Source organism: Poecilia formosa, unplaced genomic scaffold (assembly GCF_000485575.1).
Source record: "Poecilia formosa unplaced genomic scaffold, Poecilia_formosa-5.1.2 Scaffold518, whole genome shotgun sequence".
In the NCBI taxonomy this organism is placed as follows: Eukaryota; Metazoa; Chordata; class Actinopteri; order Cyprinodontiformes; family Poeciliidae; genus Poecilia; species Poecilia formosa.
The window spans coordinates 62,108-86,148 of record NW_006800457.1 but is presented as its reverse complement, the minus strand read 5'-3'; the positions used below and the strand labels follow the sequence as shown (position 1 = coordinate 86,148).

General features: G+C 37.6%; 1 protein-coding gene and 1 long non-coding RNA gene across 2 annotated transcripts in view; one reads left to right on the top strand and one right to left on the bottom strand.

The window, feature by feature from the left end:
- LOC107834096 (uncharacterized) overlaps nucleotides 1-17,027 on the top strand; it is a 20,995-nt gene extending 3,968 nt beyond the window's left edge. The window contains exons 2-3 of the long non-coding RNA XR_001659880.1: nucleotides 5,130-5,133; nucleotides 17,017-17,027. This is a non-coding gene — a long non-coding RNA (uncharacterized LOC107834096). The remainder of the gene's footprint in view (nucleotides 1-5,129; nucleotides 5,134-17,016) is intronic.
- Nucleotides 6,922-24,041, bottom strand: part of mybbp1a (MYB binding protein (P160) 1a) — a 28,968-nt gene continuing 11,848 nt past the window's right edge. Inside the window, 15 exon segments of the mRNA XM_007540108.2 lie at nucleotides 6,922-7,487; nucleotides 8,163-8,287; nucleotides 8,378-8,479; nucleotides 10,751-10,864; nucleotides 11,048-11,116; nucleotides 11,192-11,323; nucleotides 16,561-16,657; nucleotides 16,827-16,961; nucleotides 18,200-18,357; nucleotides 20,496-20,669; nucleotides 20,755-21,084; nucleotides 22,268-22,425; nucleotides 22,512-22,605; nucleotides 23,096-23,204; nucleotides 23,291-23,614. Of these exon segments, the coding sequence (XP_007540170.1) occupies nucleotides 7,151-7,487; nucleotides 8,163-8,287; nucleotides 8,378-8,479; nucleotides 10,751-10,864; nucleotides 11,048-11,116; nucleotides 11,192-11,323; nucleotides 16,561-16,657; nucleotides 16,827-16,961; nucleotides 18,200-18,357; nucleotides 20,496-20,669; nucleotides 20,755-21,084; nucleotides 22,268-22,425; nucleotides 22,512-22,605; nucleotides 23,096-23,204; nucleotides 23,291-23,614 (2,458 nt within the window). The 3' untranslated portion in view covers nucleotides 6,922-7,150.

The following is a 24,041-nucleotide window of genomic DNA, read 5'->3' as shown; positions in this document are numbered from 1 at the left end:
TCACTATTACACACATGTGTACTTTATAATCATTTCAATCATTACACACATATGCAATCTATATTCCATTTCTTTAATCATCATTAAATCATCATACAAAGTCACTGTTGTCCTCCAGGCCCGTACTCCGTTCTCTGCGTGTTCCTAGAGAGATCTCACACTCCCAGGCCAGTTTTCTCGACACAATAATATAGTGTGTTTAACACCAGTGAAGAAACTTTTAGTGGTATGTTATGATGTAGACCAGGGGTCACCAACCCCAGTCCTCGAGGGCTACCATCCTGCAAATTTTAGATGTGTCTCTGCTCAAACACACCTGGATCAAATAAACTGCTCGTTTCCAGCCTATTGCAGAGAGGAATGAATGCTGGTGAGGGAATTCAGACATTTTGGAGCAGAGGTGAATCTAAAAGTTGCAGGATGGTAGCCCTTGAGGACTGGAGTTGGTGACCCCTGATGTAGACCTATCAGACCTAAAAATGTACATAAATCCTTAGCTTTCATTCTATATAAAATCAACCCAAATCTGCCTGTAGATCCACAATCAGATGAAGGTTGAATCAATGTTGATTCCTAACTGATTCAATGTAAAATGAACATAAATATGCATGTAAATTCACATACAGATGATGGTTGAATCAACATTGATATGTCAGTTATGGTTGAAACCCTAACATTGATTCAACATACAAGTCACCGACCACTTTCAATGTTGTTTCATTGTCTCTGCCTGACATTGATTCAATGTGGTTTCAATCATTCTGTGCGATCTGGGTGTTATGTTCGTACAATATGAATATTACGTTTATGCAATAAATTGTCATGTTTGTACAAAATAACTTTCATAATATAACGTGGTAGCAGTAGCACTCACGTTTTTCCTCCATGATAACAATACACTTCCATAGTGAATAAATAGATTTTCAATCAGTTTTTAAACACTTTTTCACTGAGGAGCTTTAAATGTGTACATATTGGAACTTTTACATTGATAATTTTGACTATCAGGACGTATTTGCTTATTGTGAGGGAACGCAAAACTTACTAAGAGGAAATGCAAAAGAAAATTTTTCCCCATATACCCTAGGGGGCTCCGTAGCAGGTATCTTCAAAGAGTCATGGATGTGATGCCGTGAGGAATAATGGTTTCTGGTAGAGGTCAGTGTTGCAACGAGTCTGAAGAAGCTTCTCACTGACAACTCTTGCTGTATGACAGCTTCATGGTTGTCATGACATAGCAACAGCTCAATTTCCAGGCAGCAGAGATATTTCACAGTAACGTGTGAAATACGTTACTGTCATGCTGGCAAACGTTGCTAATTATCCTCATTTGCTTTTGCCATCCTCTCTAAATCTGTTTGGCTGTATGGTTAGAAAGCCGGACAGATAAATGATCCTCACCCATTAAAAACATAAATAGGTCCATAAAACAATTTAATTAAAATATGAGAAAATAAGAAAATATATATGTAACTGATGGAAGAAATGGCGTGAAATTACTCCTCTCTCTCTACTGTTTGGTCATGCTCTGCAGCCATTAAGCCTCCTTTTCAGCTTCTATGGAATTTGGAGTCATAGTTCAAGCATCCTCTAAGATTTTGAGATGATAATCAGCTCCTTCCAGTTGTAAAAACAATACTTTGTTGCCACGGTTATGCCTTATAACAATTGCCAGAAAGTACAAAATATGAGCAAAGCAGAAGGAGCCAAAAAAAAAGCTACTCCAATATGATGCAAGCATAAAAATGAAAGCTTTCAGAAAGAAATGACACAACAGGAGATTTTCTAAAGATATCCAGCATTTCTAGAAATGAGCTACAATCTGTAAAAGGTGAGGTGTGACAATCATTGCTGTAATTAGCGCATTCATTTGGACTTCCTTCAAGCGGTGGTGGAGCTCAGAGCTGCTTGCTCCCTCAAGGCCTGATAAATAAATCACTGAGAGTGCTAATTAATAGGATTCCATCTTGAAGGAGTCATTAAACTAACATTCTGTGTGCAACCTGCCAACATATCTGCTGAGGAGCGAGAGACTCCAAAGGGGACACTTTAATAAGAGAAGCACAGATGAAGAAGAAGAAGAAGAAGATAAAAAAAATGGCTCTGCAATAATAAATACTTCACAGTCGGCTGCGTCATGGATTGGAAAAATTCACAGTCTGTGCTTTACGCCATGAATCCATGAAGATGAAAACATTTTTCAAGGTGAGGGGATGAATCAGACTGGTGTTCAGCTGCGTCTTTCTCATACTGATGAGGCGCTGGGCCCCTCCACTCCCTCCGCCCCACTTGGAGTTTGCAAGTGGCTGCGATTTTTCGGCTGAGCTGCATTAGCAGATTGGTTTGGTGCTCCGTATCTCTGCTCACAGCAATGAATAGTGTCAGTTCACTGTCAGGAGGAGAGCACAGCACTGCTCTCATTCTCACCCCTGCTGTCAGGGTTCGAGGAGAACAATTTGTCATCAGGAGACCCACTTTATATGCTTCATTACTGTAGCTTCAAGCTGGGACTTCAAGGGTACAGTACCAAAAAAATAAATAAATAAAAAAAACCTCAGCTGTAAGCAAAAGAAGGGGTAGCCTGAGTTAAAGAGGCCGTTCAAAAAACCCGTTTCACAAATTTGTTTTGGTTTTGCTTTTGTCATCCTCAGATGTTTCAGGTCATCAAACTAATGTTAATATTAGACAAAGATAACCTGGCAAAGAGCATTAAAATGACCACTTAACTATGTTATCCAAATCAACCTGATTCTAAGTGGAAAATATATTAAAGGGTGTCTGCACATCCTGAAAAAAAATCTTAAATTCATCTATCTATAATAAATGCCTTGAAATATCTAAAATTAATTTAAAAAAGATTTGTTTTTAATATAAATATTGCATTTGCCTAATAAATGAGTTTACCCATCAGCTGTGGAGGAATTTCAATGTATGACATGTTTAAAATCACTAAAACTTCACTTAATTTTTGCCTGGATTTTGATTTTAGTTTTAGTCTTCAGTCAGAGGCTTCTTCAGATGTGTTGCAAGACTGATAGCTATCAGAAATCCTTTTTTGCCACAGCATCACCATCCACATTGAGAATAGCAACTTGCTTGGATGATGACCTATGATACATTTAATTTACTTTTGGGATAAATTAAGTTTTGTGTTAATTGAATTGGAATTGAACTGAGTTTGAGATGGAGCTTTTGGGTTTTTGCAGTTTTTCTAATCATTACACATAAAGACTTTGCATTTAATTTGCAAAGACGTTCACTCCTTTTGATTGGCAGAAATCAAAAGGAAAGGGTTAAGAAGTGCCTCAAGATTGGAAAAAAAATGAATACAGACCAAAGTACGAGAGCAAAAAGGGTGAAATCAAACAAAACTGGCAGATAATTGTGAATTTTTGCCACTCTTTTAAATCCAAGAGGACATGTAATTGGTTCTTGATTAAAATATGGATTTAACTCTGCTGCTTCGTCTCCAACGTTGTGGGAGGGTGGGGGGAATTGTCTCTTTTAGCTTCCTTACAAACCTATGATGTGAATTGATTTATTATTTTGCACCCTGCAGTGGTCTTTGTGCATATCCTAGTCAGGGGGCGCTTAAGTTACAGCAGTGCAACTGGAAACAAACAACCAGCACAAATACACACTGACTGCCATTGTTAGCCTCCTCCTTGGGGCCTGCAGTGCAGAGAGGAGCTTTAAGATGAGATTACTGATGGATGAGGCGACTGCCCGCTAACACTCCTGCGGATTTATGGCTGAGCGACTTCATGTCCTGTATAGTAATCCATTTGGGGGGACACTGCATCATTTTCTTGACAGCAGAATTAGAGTTCTGTGTGATTGCTTACCTTTGTTTATTGCACAAAGGCTTTGCAACATCCAATCCAGCACAAAGGCCAGGGATATTTTTCCTGCTTAGAGTGTTATGTAATGCAGTTACAGTTGTTTCAGTCTGAGCATGCAGACCAGAAAGGTGACGCACTCAGGTATTCAATTTCAACCCAAAACACTGAACTTGGAGCACAATCCTCTTACAAAATACATACTTTAATGAAAAATAAGAAGTCTATGGGTGCGTTCACACTGCAGCCTGAAGTGACTCAATTCCGATTTTTTTTGCCGGGGCCGTTCACACTGCCAGTAAATGCGACCTGTATGCGTTCTGCAGTGTAAACGGGCAAACGACCTGAAAGTGTCCCGCATGCGCAGTAGAGGGCGCAATAGTCAGCGTTCTCAGTGTTCTGCCAACCACCATAAAAAGAAGTGCTCAGTGTTTGCGGAAGTAAACATGGAGGCTAACGGTGGAGCATAGCTTACATATTTGAAGTTGTTATCCGGCCGGAGCAGCATATTAACAACTTAATCCTTATATAATCCGTCATGGTTGTTGTTTTTCTTCCCACTTGCGCATATCAGGACGCAGAATAGTGAGATTTGTTGAGAAACAGTGACGTTCAGTTTGGATGAATGAGACCTGGACGTTAGGTCGCATTTGAATCGGATATGTATCGGATATGGGTCAGATTCGAAAAAGAATCCGACCTGTGCTGTTCACACTGCCATGAAAAGATTGGATACAGGTCACATTATGTCAAAAAATCGGAATTGGGTCACTTCAGGCTGCAGTGTGAACGCACCCTATTATTAATGGAAACATAAAAATTCACTCTGAGGGTTGATGGGTGTTGGAACTTGTTTTTTTTTTCTCCTTGGGATTTATGTACCCTTTTATCAAATAAAATTATAATTTTATTTTATAATAAAAACGTTTATAAAAAACAGTCTCACTGGGATCTATAATAATTTATTCTATCAATTTATTAAACAGCTAGAAAATTATCAAAAAGTTTATTTATTTCAGTAACAGAATTCAAAAAAATGAAATTTAAATAGTTTCATTACACACACACTGATCTATTTCAAATGTTTAATTTTGATGATAAAGGCTCACCACTAATGAAAGACATAGAATTCTGTTTCTCAGGAAATTTAACCAGTAAAAAAACATTGTTAATTAATAAATATTATGGCTCACACAATCATGGGGTGAACTGCTGACTTGACAGTCATACAAGACGGTCCTTTTTGTGCAGGCTGCCAATGACATGAAGGAAAGTAATGTTTAGGGAGAGTTGAGTGGAAGGAAAAAGTGTCATAGGTAAAGGTGCAAAAGCAACAGGGGTACCCAGAGCTTTAAGACAAAAACAAAAGTCATTCAAGAGTTTTGTATTCACTCAGGTTTTATTTGTCTCCTGGACTGCACAGATGGGAAAAGAAGTATTTGATACAGTGATTTTTCAAGATTCTCACAAAGACCAGAGAGGGCTGTAATTTAATTTTCATTATAGGTACATCTCAACTGTGAGAATCAAAAAAATATTTTATTAATTGATGATAGAGGTTAGACATTAATTCTTGACTGGTTACAACTGATTTTTCTGTGAGACTCTGTCTCTCCATTCTTTGTAGGAGGGAAAACTTGAAAAATCTAATTTTCCCACTGATATTAGATGTACGACAGGATCCATCAGTAGGAGGTGTTTCTGTGTTCAAAGCTTTGCATGCTCTGAAAATGCCATATATGAGTGATTTTCATTTTAAATAGTTTGCAGTTAAAATGTAGCAGTTCACTGTAATTAAATGACGTTACCTGCTACTTTTAATGACTCATTATGTTATGCTCTTTTCTATTGACCACTTCTGCTATCCGACTCAAAAGTCAGTGGAGGAGGAGAAAAAACGCCTGCTGCTACAAAGAAGATGAATCATGAGATTCATTAATGAGGCTCAGGGCGCATTAGTATTCACACCACTACAACTGGCCAAATGTCCAATAAAACCTCTGAAGGAGACAAACACGATTGCATCCCGATGCTTTCTACCTTAGAGCCGTACAAGTGAGGATGGATGCATGTGACTGTCCAGGCTGGACAGCTTTAGAAAGATGATGCAAAGCTTGTTCGTTTGGCTTTTTTCTCATTAAATCTGCAGCAGGAAACTTTTACACAAACATGTTTTTACCATATTTGTGAAAACTATCACCATTTCATGACATTATGGTATGAGACAATCTGTGAAAAGATCAAACTCCTCTACCTCTCCCCTTCCCCTAAAAAATGCATTGGTCTCAGTTAAAAACAACCAATCATAGCCAGAAGGCGTGTCTTAGTGCTGTAAATCAATGCTGCTGAATGTGGTAGTGGCAGAGAAACACTGACCGTTCCAGGAAAACCATTTATCCGCCATCATCAGTGGCTATGCTAACTAGTCTTAGCATTTGTGGCAGGCTAAGTTGTGGTAAACCAGCTGTAGCAGAGAGCAAGTGGGAGGGGTGAGCACAAGAGTGATTGACAGCGCTAAGACCCTCCTCCTGGCTCTGACTGCTTGTTTCTGACTGAGTTTTGTATTTCTGCAGTCAATACTGGAAGCACTAGAAGAAGGCAGAGGAGCTAATGTTTTTACACAGATTATCTATCTTACTGTCAATATAATCAAGGGACTCTAGATGAGGATTAGCTTGTACAGCGCCTACATTGTCTCTTTTTAAATGAACTTTATTATTCACAATTTTAACAAATATGTAATGAACATGTTTTTTTGTAAAAGTTACATTCTGCAGCATGTACCTTTTGATTCCAAAGACAAATTAAATATAAAAAAAGAGCAAAGTATGAAAAGTATTGGCAAAAATCAGTTCAACTAAATAGCATCCAAAACAAGAAAGAATGATTGTCCAAAATAAAGAAATATTTCCCTCAGGAAGGCAGAAACAAAAGCTTGAAAAAAGAAATAAATCTTAGTGAAAATACAGAGCTACTCCAACGGGCTGCCACCCTGAGCAGCACAATGCCAGAAATGAGAATTTAATTTAATGCTGAATAGAATATCATGCTGCATAATAAAGCTGAAATTATGAGAAACTGGTGGATTTAAAGGCAGAGAAGTAGATTTTTATTGTTTCAGTCATTTTTTTTATATCAACAGCAGTCACATGTTAGAAAAAATAATCTTTCACTACACTCCCTACAAATCTCCACTTTTCATTTTGTATATATTGGAGTAAGCATACAGTTAGACCTGATGTGTAGCAATAAAGGGAAAAAAAAGCTTTTGTTTAAAATGTTATTTTCTGTTTCAATTTAAATAGTCCACATTACATTTGCTCTCCTCCCTTCTTCTGCTTGGGTTTCTTCTTTTTGCCAGATTTCCTGTCAGGTTGCGTTTTGCTCTTCTTGGCCGGGTTGGTCTGTGAAGCAGCAGAACCATCAGCCGGTCGTTTCTGTTTAGTCTTCTTGTCTTGTTTCTTTTTGGTCATTCCTTTCTGCTCCCCTGGCTTGGTGACTGGGGCCGATTTGTCCCCTGCTGGCTCCAAAACAGGCTTGTTGCGCTTTTTACGTTTTTTTGTTTCTGGCAGGAAACCTTTCATCGTCTTGGGAGCGGCCTCCTGCTCGCTGTCCTTGTTAGGCTTTGTCTTATCAACTTTGGGCTTCCTAGAAGCAAAATATAAAAGTTATAACCAAATGAAATTATCATTTTTATAAGCTACACCAGATTGTAAATTAGGGCTGGAACAATTAATTGTGATTAATCAATTATTAAAATAATTGTCCTCTAATTTAGTAACCGATAAATTGTTAAATGAAATATACAGACTGAAAAAAGGCCAACTGCTGAGGGAGCAACACATTTGAAGCCGAAGCCAAAACTGTACAAAAATATAAGCATATTTTTCACACACACACACACACACACACACACACACACATATAAACCTTTTTAATGGCAAATATGTTCAACCTAAAACTCCTCAGGTGGCATAATTGTAGCTTCATTTGTTTCAAATCTTGCAAAAAAATATTTATAAAGCACCGTTTACTATCCAATTGTTAATTGGTTAATTGAAACCAATTGAAGTTTAGGCAATAAAGTGTTTATTTTCTTATTTAAATAATAAATTTGTACTTATTTGCAAAGTTTAATGCATTTCTAATATTGTATGAAATTTTATTTAAGGGATTATGTAAAAAATCTGCAGAATGTGCCTATCTTTTATCCAGTTAATCATCTGAATAATTAATACAATAATCAATTACTAAAATAATTGATAGTTGCAGCCCAACTATTAATACAAAAATTGTGCTTATAAAAACATCTCTATAATTTACATCACTCCAAAGTGTTTCATCACGGCCCAGTAGGTGTCCTCCAGTTTTCCCGTCTTCTTGAACGAGACATTGCTGGTCAGGGTCTGCAGGGCCTCCTTTAGCTGCTCCAGGCCCACAAACAATTTCTGCACAAATAGAAAACGCAAAAACTGCACTGTGTTGATTTTTTTCAATATTTGATTCCAGCTTTATTTGATCACCATGAGCCCACCCACCTGCTGGTGAATGTTCTTGACCACAAACTGACAGAGCTCCAGGGTTTTGACCAGCTTCTCTTTGGCCACCTTGCTCTCAGCTTGACCCACCTGACCCAGACCCTGTAGACAGAACACAACAGAGAAGTTATATTACAAATCATGCTTGTCCTGCTAATTATGACCAACATGATTAGCAGAACCTACATTTCAAAGCTTGTCTTGAAATGTTCAAGACAAGCCTTTAAAGGGACCTTTCAAGCAAAATTCACAATTTGCCGTTTTTATACTTCTGTCTGGGTCCGTCTGTAAAACAAGACATTTCAAAAAACCCCTGATTGTTAAGTCACAATCAATGGGCACTGCGGCGTTACCTAGTCCCATCACCTAGCAACCCAAGCAGAGCTGCGCTGTACAATGGTTTCTGGAAGAGACAAGTATTTTGTCTCTTCCAGCAATTCTTAAATAACACTTAAAAAAAACATTTAAAGTACATTTACAAGGAAGAGACCAGACAAGAAGTAAATCTTATTGTATTTCAGCAAATAATCTATTTCCCAAGTAAGATTTTTTTGTTGTTGGTAAATGTAAATAGTCAATTTTTCTTTAACAGACCTAAATGATGGTCTCACAGCTACAAAATGGCCAAATTGTCCTTCTCTGATTGTCATAAGTGATAATATTTCATTTGAAGCATTTGATACCCAGATATTATGGATAGACATTTTAACTTAATTTGAACTCATTTCAGATTTGTCTCCATGTATTTGTCCTTTTTAAGTTTTCAACAAAAACTTAACAAGTTCATTATAATCATAATGACTATGATTAATTAATGATTATTAATCATAACGATTATAATTTTTAAATCATAATCCTTACAAATATCAAAATAAGCTGTTTAAAACAAGCTTATCTTTGTACTTCTTGTCAAAACAGCAACTTAAAAACATCTGGAAATACAAGAAAAAGTTTTTTATCTTACTTTCAAAATAAATGCAGGAAGCTCTCAGAAATCAAGGACAGTGAAGGCCGTTAAGGAGGACAGGATTGTTCTGTTCTTACGTTTATTTCAGGAGCAAAGGCACCAGAGGTGGAGCTGTTCTGGGACGATTTACAGGAGCATGTAATTACGCATGTCTTCACCCTCCACTCTCTGGAGGACGCAAGGAGGACAGCGAGAGGAGCAGCGCCTCCAATTATCATTTATCACTGCACCATGCAATCTCATAAAGGTTCCAGATTAATGTAATTAGAACGCAAACAGGCTTGAAGCTTGCATTTGAATGAACATTTCTGCTCAAAGTGGAACCGCGGTGCCTTGTGTGCATGAATAAGACTTTCAATCAGTTCCACTAGCAGAGAGGGACAGATTTTAAACAGGAGGAGGCAGACCTGGCTGCTGATTGGAGTGATTGAGCAGGAAGTGGAGGGAAAGTCTGATTAGTAAATGTAAAATAATCTAAATACAGTTCCAACAAACCGCTAGTTAAGGTTTAACACATGCTTTGCCATTGGTTAGGTAACTAAGGGTCCTTCAATTTGTTTGTTTACAAAGTTTGGTTTGTTTGGGGAAGAGTGAATGCACAATTGAAGAAGCATGTCGTAATCAGCAAAAAATCTGTTAATTGCACAGTAAATATAATTTCCACTTGCAGAGGGTAGGCTTGTTTTTCACGAGTTTCTCTTTCTTTCTACCAAAGACTGGAGTATTCAGCACCACTTGAAAATGTTCTCAAACAACATTATTGTTTATTGCAACAACTTTTGGGACAATTTATTGTCCAGCAAACTCTTATCTTGACTGATCTGAAAAAAAATAAAAATACTCACTCTGGTCTGTCTAAAAACACAGGTCTCAGTTCAGTTGGAGTAAACTCTGGTATGGTTCGAATGCATATGTGAATGCCAAGTGGACTACAAACTGCTCCAGAAGCAGTAAGTGGACTATAGCACAGGGCATTCTGGGTAAAGTCAACCAAAACAAAGAAGTGAGGTAGCAGTAGAATTGGCTTGTCTTTTGCCTACAACAAAGCAGAAATCCTACAACTGCTAACATGTGACGCCATTTTGGTTTACATTTTGCGCTCAGTGTCTTCAGAACTTTTCATGTCATTTCCTTCAGTGGTTCTTGGTGAAGCACCACCACAAGCAACGGGGGATCAGGTTTTTCATTTGACACAGAGCAGCATGAAAGTGAACCACAGCAGAAAATGTAACAATTTAGGTCCCAAATCAAAGTGAGTTACCCTGGTAACTTAGGGTGGACAGCAAACACTCTAAGTGTTTCCCTAAGTGGGAAACAGGTTGCGTCCTCCAAGGCTAGAGAAGTGGGATTCAAACTGGATCTTCACTGCTGGATTTCACTGGTATGGTGGAGATGTGTTTCCTTACCAAAACCAGCTGCGTTGAGACCTTGTCACAGAGCTGCGTCCACTCATAGCTGCTCAGAAGCTGCTGGATGTCTCTGCTCTGCATCGCCCGCAGAACCAACACACACGCTTGACACTACATATGAAATGAGATCCATGAAACAAGAGTTATGTTTCTTGTAATCGAATTAGTTCAATTAATTCACTTTTATTTGATTTTTGCCAGTTTGAATACAAATAAGAATTTGTTCATGTTAAATGTTAATTATCAGTGTTTGGTTTTATTTATTATTTTGTGTTTGTGCAGGAAGGATTTTACCTGCTGATGTCCACGGACTCCTGATGTGATGTGCTGCACAGCCGTATCCAGGAGGTTCACACATAAAACCTGGACCAACCATCACAAAGTGTCATTTATGCTCTGAACGAGACACTATGAGTAAAGGTGTGCGCTTGGACTCACAGGGAATCTGGTGAACAGGTCGGTGAACATCTGAGAGGTCAGAGGGCTCTTCCTCCGGCTCATGAAGGAGATCAGAGCCTCTCTGAAGAGGTTCGACACCCGATCCACATCCACGCTCCCCATAAACTTCAGCTGTGGTTAAACACGACATGAGATAGGCGTGAGGGTTCAGACTTTCTGTCTGAAAAGTTGGCAGAAAGAGAAAGCTTTAAATTCAGACAAGTCAAGCTAGACTCCCATTTAGCTGCTTCTGAGTCCTGAAATCCTTCCTGCTGGCTCACTTCCCACTCATGACAGGATAAAATGACAGCCAGGGGGGAAAAAGCCCATCAGATGTGCTGCTCTGCTTCTCTGCTGTACACTAACCATCTTGTTCCTGTCTGTCAGAGCTGCTCTCACTGAAACTTCTTCACTTTCTCTTTGGTTTTTACCTGTAAATGAGTTTGTTTCACAATACAGCAGATTTCCTGATTCTATGGTATGAGCAGCTGGTGAATGTCAATATATTTGAATTAGGGTTGAAATAATTAATCGGATTAATAGATTATTGAAATAATCATTTAGTAATTGATTAATCATAAACTGAATTATACAGATTCAAAAAATGTGTTGAAAACTAACATATTTAACATATTCAGAGCAGTTAAAATCCAAAACTGCTCCCAGAAACCGTTTCACTTTCTTTTCTGTTTAACCTATAAATGAGCTTTTTTTCTGTATGATTAATCATAATTAATCAATTATTGAAAAAATTTGTAAAATAATTTAGTAACTGATTAACCGGAAAGTGGCATATTCACTCAAAATAGTGACATTTGTTACAAAAACACCATATTCTTAGCAGCAATTTTGCCAAAGCTGTAAAGGAATAAACATACATTATGCTTTTGTTTGTAAATATGTTTTACCAAAATCTCCTCAAGAGGAATAATTTTAGCTTCACTTCAAATTCACTAAAGGAATGCTATGTTATTGCATTTTAGGCCACAAACAGCTTATTTTATTATTTTAAAAAATTATTTAATTCTATATTTATTTTCATCCTTCAATCTGTTTCTAATATTGTATAAAAAAGGTTTATGAGGTTAAATGAAAAATCTTCAGAAGCTGCCAATATTTTTATCCAATTCAGTGATTAATTGCCAGAATAATCAACTATTAAAATAAATGATTACAGAGCTAATTTCACTATAATCAAAATTGAAGTCCTTGAATCTGAGACCTTATCTTACAAACAGAAAACCAAATTTACTTTCATTTGAAGAGATGAACAACAACCCAGTCCTTTTTTTCTGCTGCAAATATGGACGTCTGGTTCAGGAGTGGCTTAACACAAGAAATGCTGCATGCTGGATGTTTCTGTATGAAATGGCTCCAAATTCTTAAAAAAAGGTTTGGGACATAATATACTGTAGGTGACCCATGTCAGGGCTACAGACTTTGATGCAGCTGTCCTAGGTTCTGTTCCCAGCCCTGGTCCATTTACTACGCCCAGTCAAGCTACTGGTGAATAAAGATGACTAGTGCCTAAAAACCAGCCCTCCCAAAAAACATTTGTTTCATAATCCCTTTTTTGTTGCCTTGTGAAATTTGTCCTACAGGACAAATTAAATGGACTGAACTTATATAGTGCTTTTCCAATCATTTGACCACTCAAAGCTCTAGAGTCACATTCACAGATCAATAGGCAATTTGGGGTCAAGTCCCAGTGGCTGGAATTGAACCCACAACCTTCTGATCACAAGACAATTACTCAACTCATAGAGCCACAGTTATGTTCATGTTTGTATTGGTCAGAACACGGCCAAAACATTTCAAATTAAGTGATTTTTTTTGTCTATCAACCATGAAAATTATGGTTTGATGGTTGTTACCCTCACAATAAATTGTTGCTACAATTTATCTATATTCATCTTAGTGATTAATCTAGATGCTGTTTCATTTTAGAAAATAGATAAAAATAATATTCTACTTAAAAAACTTTAAATAATTCAGCAATTTAGACAAATCAATGTTTGATGGTAAAAATGTAAAAAAAATTACATATATATATATATATATATATACACACACACACACACACACACACACACACACACACATTAAATAGATTTTCTTTTACCACTTAAAAACATTTGTTTAAAACCTGGGGAAGTAAAAGCTGTCATCTCTGGCTTATAATAAACTAATTAACTGAAAACACTGGAGACATTTTTTCTTTTAATGCCAAAAATGTCAGGATCCCCTTTCATTAGATTCTTTTCAATTAATTTTTTTTGAAGGCATCTGACAGCAGCTTCATCCTTCAGCTGTAAAGTCACTGTGAAAATGTGAGGCAGCAACTGTTTCTATGGTCAATGATGCAGTTTATATTGGGCTGAGGACAATAATTAGCAAACATGTTATGTACAGCATTCTCCATGATGTTTGCCTTCTTTCTCAATTAAAACGTGTGAAATCTTCAAAAATATATATATTTTTGGTTACATTTGCATAATTAGAATAAAAATATTTAGAATTATATTATTTAGAAAGAGTACATGTAAAGAAATAATTTATTGCTACACAATCACTGGCAGAACATTTATCAGCAATTGTGAGTGATTGATCAGTTTTAGCAAAGGATGCACATGTAACATCAATAAGGATTTTTGTCTAGTTTCTAGTGCACATATGTTAGGACACTTAAAATAAGACAAATCTAACTTACAAATAACTTTTCAGCAAGACATAAGAGATCAGTAAAAAAAGCTTATATGTGGTTTGTTCTTAACCTTTTTTGGGCCACTGCTCCCCGTCACCCAGGTCTGTTACTGCCCCATCAAATAAGATGTAGGCTACCTCCACTGAATGTTATTTTATTATTATCATTATTGCTGCTGTTATGATGCTTATTTAATGTTTCTGTATTTATCATAAAAAATCATTACAGAAAAACATAACTAAATGATTAGTTTCCCAGAGAAGGGTAAAACGATGCTCTCTACCGTAGTGTCACCGATGGAAGGATTTTGGACATTAAAACATTTTTCAATATAAGTTGTTGCTATGATATGACCACACTGATAAAGTATAAAATCTACATACCATAAAATTTTGGAAAAACCAACTGACAAGTGAATCACAGCAAGGCTATCAGTCAGTGTAAGTCTGAATTGATACGCTGTATGACTGGGGTTTTACTTTAGAATGACCAACTTTCTGTTATTCCTCTGTCAATTTGATACAGTCGGGGCTTCTGCACTTATCTGTGTCCTCTGTCACCGTTTTCAGCAGTTAAAACTGTATAAGCTGTTGTTAACATGTTGTAACCTGTTTTTCCGAGCCGCCTTTAAACGCAACATGAGCGCTACGACGCTCGCGCTGGGTTTCCACCTGTGAAGGAGACCTGCTGCTGCTGGGCGGAGCTACAGGTGTGTTAGAATCACGGCAGCAAACCAGCAAAAACGCAAAAAGCTTTTCACAGTTTTTCCTCCAAACTAACCGACTGAGTTGAGTAAAGCTGCTGGATGCAGCAGTGACGTGCAGTGAGGTTCATAGCTGGTGTGGCATTGACTTAATCATAATCAGATTTACAAATCTAGACCCCATGCAAGTTATTGTTTACATAAGAAAATTTTGCGCATGCAGACAATGCTGGAGGGCAAAAATTTAGTGCTGTGCTCTACAGCAAAGGGAAAAATCGTTAAAGAACAACTCAAAACCATGTCTCTCTCGCTGTATCAGCGCAGCTACAAGCAGACTCGTTGCCATAGCAACTGACAACAACGCCACAAAAAAAAAAACTCAGATATTTCTCACACAAAGAGCAGAACATTCAGTCTGCTGCAGTAGTATGGTTTTAGGCTTAATGATTACTTTGGGATTATTAATAAATGTATCGCTGCACTTGACTTTACTGCATGGCTAGCTGCTAGCTTGCTGTTACTGTCTCTTACTCTGCAATTGTGGAGTCACAATGTCTGGGATCATGAGCGCCCCCTGGCTTGAGGCAAAACAACTGTCTGCCTCACCTCGAATCTGTTCTGCTCGCCACAGATCGGCAGATCTGCATTATCTGCTGGTAATGCAGATCTGTCCTGCATCACCGACTTCGCTTCCGAGCATTGAATGGGAAACTGCAAACATTTAGCGATTTTGAAGAAAAAATCATCAGAATTGGTCAAGTTAAATGAAAAATAGGTACTTTGTAGTACAAACCACAGGGTGAAAATAGCAATATAAATTATTTTATCATTATATATTATTTTTCCACGATGACAGGTGGCTCTCCTGACCGCACGTCACTGGGATGCAGGTAATGTTAGCTAAATGATGACTAGCTAATATCAACACAGCACCTTAAGCGTAACAAGTAGCCTCTAGGCTACTGACAATGTTGTCTATATTCAGCTACTTCAATTCATTTTGCCCCCAAAATAAGTCGATCACCCCCCACTCCCCCCACCACTCACACACATCATTCAACCAGGCAGCCTCTCCATTTTGGTAATCCACAGGGGGGCCAGGTGAAAAAGTTTGGGAACCACTGCAGCAGGGGCTCCTGGATTTCCCCTCTCTGTGCCATTGTTAATATGTCGTAACGTGTTTTTTTGAGCATTTTATACATGTCACTGTTTACATCCTTATTGTTTATTCTGTACAAATAAACATAGTTATTTTTATTTTAAAGGTTACATAAAGGCTTGTTTATGTATTTATATTAGAGTAAAAGCCCCTCCCCCAAAGAAAACCAATGCCCCCTGCTAAAGTCCTCTGGAGCCGGGGCTGCATCGATGCTGTACATTAAAACAAGCTTGCAGCCAAGCATGTTTTAATGTTACACATCACAGTTGTCTGCATGTAGCTCAAAGTCTAAACTGGTATTTTTAGACTTTGTTGTGAATCTAAGGTGTAAAGTTCACCTTCAAGCAAACGTCTCCCTTTTGTAAATATTTCTGCCAGCGCATCCTGGTGTCCTCTGAACGTCCCGTTGAGAAATGTTGTGCTAGTGGAACAAAACTTTTGAACTTATAATGTAGGAACTGTCTTGTCCCACTGCCAGACTATTTCACTTGTAATTAGTACTTTTTATCAATATTATGGAATTATTGACTTAAAACAAAACTAATTTATTTGTAACTTAGTTTTGTTTCATTTTGAGTGTAATAAGATAATTGCACTAGAAACGAGACAAAGATACTGGGTAAGATTTTGTGTTTTGCAGTGTGGAAAGTGTCAGCTGCTAACACCTGCTGCCAACTAAACCATCTGAATGTTGGGTGAAGCACCATGTGTTTCCTATAATCTAAACACAGCAGCCTCCTGCAGTGAGAAGGTCACAACAAGTGAAATGCAACCATGAACTGGATCAACGTGTGTAAACATACATCATTTACTGATGCTGCTGCTCCGTCAGCTGTTGGCTCCTCTCTGGTCTCAGTGGGTGCAGCGCCACGCAGCACCTTCACCACATAAAGAGACGCACTGAAAGGAAACATAACATCAGCAATGAATTCACATAAATAGGGTAAAAAAAAAATCTGCTTTCCTTTGTGAACTGTGTTTTTCCTTGAGGGGGTCATTAGAGGAGCGTTCACAAACATGGAAGGGAGGCATGTGAGAAAGTTCAACATCATTTTCTGTAGCCTGATACCTGAAGTAGTACAGACACAGAGAGGAATCCGACAGCTTCTGGGCTTTGCTCATCAGTTTGTCCAGCAGGTCGTGGAGCTCCCCCTGCCTGTCACCGGCAGTCCTGCAGTAAACTTTGGACCTGCACAAATGGTTCCTGGAAAAGAGAAGGAAAAAGTTCAAATTAGGTTTTAGATTATTAAATTATAAAGCTGCAAAAGTTTCAAATAAAAGCTTAGGGAAGCATCACCAGAGCAGGGATTAGAACAAATTTAGAATCCAGAAAAACTACCTTAGCAACTACTTTTTAGACTCTTATTCCTACCAACCCAGAAATGGAATTGACCAGAGGTTTCTTATCCAACAACTCTGAGCAGGAGCACCTCGTCTACGTACTTAGATCAACATTAGATTCTTTTTCTTATTTTGCTCTTTCCTTTGGTTTGTTATTTTGTTTGTATTTCCTTTTAATTCCTGTAAAGCACTTTGTATTGCCTTGTTGCTGAAAATGTGTTATTTAAATAAAATTACATTTACCTTTACCAGCAGTTATACCTGATGAGAGAAAATTGATTTTTTCTTTTAAAAGTCCTCTTTAAACTTCTACAACAATTGTTTCATTGTTACTTAGAGGGCAGCAAATAATGATTATTTTAGTAATCAATTAATATGTTGATTATTCTGATGAAAAAGGTAGCCACATCCATCCATCCATTATCATACACACCCAGCGTTTCCCCCAGAAACTTGGCCCTGGTGATATTTAAACCAGATGTCTGGAGCAGTAGATCTGAGTAAAATTTAAGTAAAACTAACTAAAACTTAAACTGAAATTCAGGAAACATTTTTAACTGAAATAAATAAAAATGGTAATAAATGGGAAAAAGTATAATTAAATTGAACTACATCATGCGTTTATAAACTGAAACTTATTGAAATTATAGCTAATATCCTTCATTTGGTGTTTATTTATTAGTCTTTTGAACAGATATGAAGTTGATTTATTTGTTCCCCAACTCAAGCAGTTTCCATCACCTGTCAAATGCAAAAGTTGGGCAAAAAAACGAGTCAGTTGGTTGTTCAACAATAATTGAATACATTTTTTGAATATCATATCTTCTGTTGAGTATTAATTATCCAATTGATGTAATTAATACTCAAATTATTCAAAAGGTCAATATTTTGACATTTTGAAATCTGCATCTAACCAAAGTATGAAAAAAGTACAAAAACTAAACTAAAACTAAATAATACTTGACTGATATTAGTTTTTAGAGTGTTTATTTGCTAAAAAAAAAACACTAAAAATTAATTAAAACTTACAAAAAGTCACAATGGAATAAAAGTAACCCCCAAACTATTACAATCCTGGTCAGAACCTGAGACAGTTTTTACCTGAAGATATCTGCTGCTCTGCGGAGGAAGTCCTGCTCCTGCTGCTCACTCCCAGAGCTCATCCCTCTGTTGATGATGTTTAGCAGCGGCTCCACCAGACCCAGAATGAGAGGGCTGCCGGCCTGCCGGGCCACAAACACCTCGACCAGGTCCAACACCTGAAATGGACATGTTATCATCCTGCCAGCATGCCTAGGTGGGCCCCATATGGGGAAAAAGAGGGCAGACCAGATGGGTCCCATATAGGTTTGTCCGTGGGTTCCACGTGGCAAGTCCATGTGGCCCTACATGGACTTGCCCATGTAGGGCCACAGCCCACATGGGCCCTACATGGGCAAACCCATGTGAGGCCACCACAATGTAGGGCCCATGTGGGCTGGCCTCCTTTTCCCCATATGGGGCCCACCTAGGCATGCTGGCAGGGCAGTGACAGAGAGGTTTTCCCTACTCCATGTCTAAAGCAGCCAATGAGATTAGTGTTGGGCAATGAATCAATGTTATTGATTAATTCATTTTTAGTCTTTGAAGATTTCATTTTTGGAAAATCTGTACTTTGTTTCACCAGTGCACTTCTTGGATTTTCATACGTGTGATGGCAGATCGCCCAGAGCTGCCATTTAGTTTGACGAGCTTCGTTTACAGCTTCTATTTATTTCAACGATGAATTCAGGTCAACTCTACAAAAAAATGTCTGACTAAGATTTTTCTTTTCTTTCTTTTTTAAGCAAAGGTAAAGTCATAATATTACAAAACAGTATAGTGGAAAATTTTAAGGATACTATGATTATGAGTAAATCAATACAGAACACTTTTAAGATTACTATGGTTACTGACTGAATCAATGCATGACATTGTCATGATTCTTGTGTAATGAACGTACTCATGAGTCTTCTGAAGTCGTTTCTCTGAACTCTGCATTACAATAAAGTTATTCAATTGTTTCTTGTTTGCACCCTCAAGATGTCCTTGAATGTTTAATGTCCCTTATGAAAGAACATGTGCATTCTTTCTGTTTTGTAATTAAGTAGATTGTCCAACTATGTGAATGGAATGAAACTGTAAGAGCCATATGAATAAAATAAGTAATTATTGGTATGACAGTATGACCATCACCAAGTATGAATGGGAAGGTTACTGGCTTTGTGAGGATGAGGAAGTGGGTCCACAGGGTGGTCATAGTTTCTGTTGACCGTGTTGTGGTGCCGTTGATTGTTTGGCCTGGTCAGACTGTGTTTCAGTCCTTGCAAAGTTTGAAGCTTGACAATCTAAAATGGAATAAACCGAAAATTGACTGAACAAAGAAGTGGCCTGGGGTTGATTGAAACGTATCGAACAGATGAGATTCTTCGAGTTAACCCAGTGCGGCCCTCTACCACCATTAGTTTGCCGCACATTTAGAAACCTTTTCTATAAAACTGGGTGCTGTGTTCTGCTTGAAGCTCTTTTTCTCCTGTGTTCAGGGAGCAGAGTCTTCAAACTCATGAAGCTTTCAAATTAAATATTGATAAAGAATATATATTCTTACTCTGGTTCTTGAAACAGTTTTTCCTCACTCTTTGCTAAACATAATTGACACTACAACAATCATAATAAAATGAGAATATGAAGATTACCAGAATAAAGTTGTAATATTATGTTATCCAGTTTAGGTCACAAACAAATAAATAAATTCTGGGTGATAAATTGTCACAGAAGTTATTGCGATAAACAATAATATTATTGCTGTGATACCATTTTCTAGTAATATAATGGTAATGGCAAAATAATGCAAGAACATTGTACATTATTGATATTTGGTTCTCAAAGATCAATAAAATTAACATTTAGCACTGGAACTGGAAGACATTTTAAATCTGATGTCTCATTAAACAAAACTGTCCTTCAAAAAAGGGGCTATTTAAGACCAATGCACCAGACTGAAGAGTTTTGTTATCCAGTTTTTGGTAGAAAGAGAGACAAGAAAGAAAAACAATAAACCAACAACAAAACATTAATTATGCGAGCTTTTTTCCTCATTGAAACAATTTTTTTCTCATAATTTTAAGACTTTCTTCTGGTAAAATTGCTTCTTAATTCTGCTAATATAATGATTAATTTCTTGTAGTTTGTACAACTCATATTGAGATGATTGAAATAAAAAACATTTTTGATTTTTTTTTTTGTCATTTGCAATTTTTTTTTTCTTTTAGAAAATAAAGCAAGAAAAGAAAACATATTAAAACCAGATGTGGTATAAAAAAGATTGGCGATGTTATTTTGATGCCATCTTGGCCAGCTCCAGCTGAGGGCCAGTTACCTTAATCTTAAAGTCCCGGACAAGACCCCTCTCTTTCTGCAGCTTCATCTTCTCATTTTTCTTTTCCTCAGTCTTCTTCTTTTGTTCTGAGAACAGCGCTGACAGGCTCTTATCAAGCTGCATCATAGCTTCATCATCCAGATCTTCATCGCTGCTGGCGTCCTCCTCAGTGGCCTAAATAAGCAGCATATTATTACTAAAATAAGCTGAAGAGGTTTGGACTTGGAACCAGACAGGAAGTGCTGACTGGATGACTCACCAGAGCGTTCTGCTGCTGCAGGACCTTCATCAGCTCAAGGCGAAAGTTTTGGTCCACTTCTCCCTCCTCCATCTCTTTTTCCTCCTCCTCACCTTCACTCTCCTCATCAGAGCCATCCTCCGACTCATCATCCTAGCCATAAAATATTTTTGTAAAATCAGTCTCTAAATCTGTAAAGTGTGAAACTGCAGAAGAGGGAAAGTCTGTAACCTCCATGTCTTCATCTTGTTCCTCGTCATCATCATCCTTCAACTTCTTTTGTGTTTTGTTTCCGTCGTCAGTGACGACTACAGCGCCGTCTTCCTCATCTTCCTTGTCTGGGTCCAAGACCTTTCAGAAAAACACAGCAACACTTCCTGAAAAAATCCACACAAGCAGTAAATCTGGTTTTTTACATCTGACTAAAAGTTGTACCTTTTTCTCCAATTTTTTAGGGCTGCAACTAAAAGTGGTCTTAGTTATTGATTCATTTATTGATTATTCTGATGACTAAGTGGCAGATGCTCCATATCTTCATTTAAGGCTTTTTAATATATTAGAAATACATTAAAAGATGCAAACAAACAAATAAATGAATGTATGTTTTTAATATAAAATAAAACATTTTATTGCCTATGATGCAACAACATAGCAATCCTTTTGTGAACTTGAACCACGTAAAGCTAAAGCTATGCCACTTCAGGTGTTTGGTTGTGAAATATGTGGACAAAAGTGTTTGTTTCTTAAATGTAACATGTATTTAAGATAACAAATTGGATGTTTTTGTCTTAAAAACATGCAATTTTAAGTCAAACATGCTCAGAATATTTTTGTTTTCAGCAGATGCCCATTTTTGAGTCTGCATACTTCAGTTAGCAATTAATTAATTACTAAATTAGATGACAATCAAAATTAATTCTCTTGGCCTTAGATTATTCTAATAATTCAGTTATGGCAAAATATTGGCATGCGGCGTCTGGTGTGGGACGCAAAATGTCATTTATCCAGTTCTGTTATGAAATATAAACAATACAAGCTCCTTAAGTTCCGCCTTAATAACTCTCATTCAGCCTCATGGTGGAGCAGCAACAACTTATTAAAAATTTAATGATGTATTTACAGACAAAAGAAGGTGCTTTTGTTTATACAGTCAGCATTTATTACAGCCGACAAAATAAAGTTAAAATGTAATAAATTTTAAAAATCCAGGATATTATGAAAAATAATTGTGTTATGGAAAGATGGTGGATATACAAGAGACAACTGGCCTCTTAATTAATCGTTAGTCGATTGATAAAAATCTATTTTAGATTAACTCAATTCATAACCCCATTTTCAATGCAAGTTTCTCGATAAATTCCCACAACCCCCATCAAAGATGTCATAGAAGTAACATTTAAAATGAAGATGCTTCAGCCAAGAGGGACAGAAACAAATATAAGTAAATGTTTGGGAAATTAGTCAAATAAAATAAATAACATGTTACTTCCTGAAAATGTACAGTTTTAAAATCCAGCTTGGACTGATTACTCACGTCTACGATGGCAGTGAGTGCTGCTGCAGTTACGTGGGGGCAGATGGAGCTGAAGACCGTCTTGCAGACCTGCCTGATGTGTCGACTCTGCTGGGACAGCAGGGACAGCAGGATGTCGACCATCACCTCCACCCACTCTGGCTCCTCCTTGTCCATAGCTGCAACACGTTCATGTTACAGGTGGAGTTAATTATTATTCTGAAGGTCGGTGCTGAATATTTATATCGGAGTTATGCAGCCTCACCTTGTTGTTTCTTCTTCTTGTTGATTTTCTTCTCCTGGGCTTTATCAATGCAGCTCTGCAGGTCCTTCATGATGTCCAGCACCTCATCCGGAGCCTTCAGGGAGAGAAATTCAAATTAAACATCTGGACTCTAAGAGTTGCAGAAATCATCTCCTGCAGAAGTGTTTCCATTACAAAAGTGCCCAAAACTGTGTCAATATTCCATATTCATCAAAAAATAAACAATTTATGTGTTTTTTCCATTAAAGTTTAAATGCACTTAAAATCATGTGAATAAGTTTTAAAAAAAACATCCTGCACCATAATCCTCCTACTACTTCCTGTTATCTTCTTCCTCTTTTCCACCAGTAGTAACATCCGGGTGTTGATCATGTGACTAGTGATAAATTGTTTCCATTGCAGTTTTGCATAATACACCAATTTTGATGCAGCCAAAAGAAACACGTCACCTTGCAAAAACGTTATACCAAGTGGCGTGAGATTTTTCAAAATTTGTATGTTTCCATTAAGCAGATTTCTTTTCGTAATTACAATTATAGGTTCAATGGAAGCACAGTTATTAATCCTGAAAAAGCTGCTTTTACCTTGAAGAGGAGCATGCCGATCAGCAGGAAGAGCTGCTGGAACGCAGCGCTCTCTGTTGTCCGGCCTTTCTTTGCTTTTCTTTTCAAACTGGCCACTGACTCCAGCATGCTGACAAACAAAAAAACCCAAAACATTTTCTTTAAACTGTAAGTGATCAGGCATGTAAAATAAGGCATAATCCTGCTCTGTCCTACCCGTTCCAGGCCTGTTTTTGCTCAGTGCTGAACGGCTGGACGCTTTGAACGTGTTTGGGATGGCTGAGCAGCAGCTGAGCATACTGGACCAGGTGGTAGATCCACATGGTGCCATCTGCCGTTACACCAACAGATCGCTTCTGACTGACAGCTGCGCTGTCGTCGATGAGTGGCATGTGGTGCAAGGACATGAGAAGTCTGGATGGAAGATAGGAAAACGTATGTATACCTTCCTTTGGACAAAAAAAGAGTTTCACTCAGCCATCTGACACTTGTTTAACAAACTTTGCAGCAAAAGGTGAAGAAAAAACTATGAAGAAAAAACTATGCTACTTAAGTTCTGGGTAGGACATATTTACAGACAAAGGCTTTTTTTTATCTTAAATGCAAAATTTATATATTTTTGTACAGTTTTGGCCAAAATACTGCTCTGAGTGTGTCATTCTTTCTGCAAATGGACTTTTTTGAGTCTGTACACCAGTGTTGTGGTTCTCGAAGTTGGTCTTGGTCTCGAAACCATTTTTTGATGGTCTCGGTCTCGTCTCGGACTCGACCGCATTTGGTCTCGGTCTTGTCTCGGTCTCGGGCTCTGAGGACTCGGCATTTTATTTCAAGACCAGTCAAGACCGCAACTGTGAAAATATCACTAAACGTACAGCATTCTGTCCACTTTATTTGTTAACATTTTTGTTTTCAGTGGATCCAAAATGCACCGATTAAAATCCAAGCAACTACATGTTTCTGTTACTCT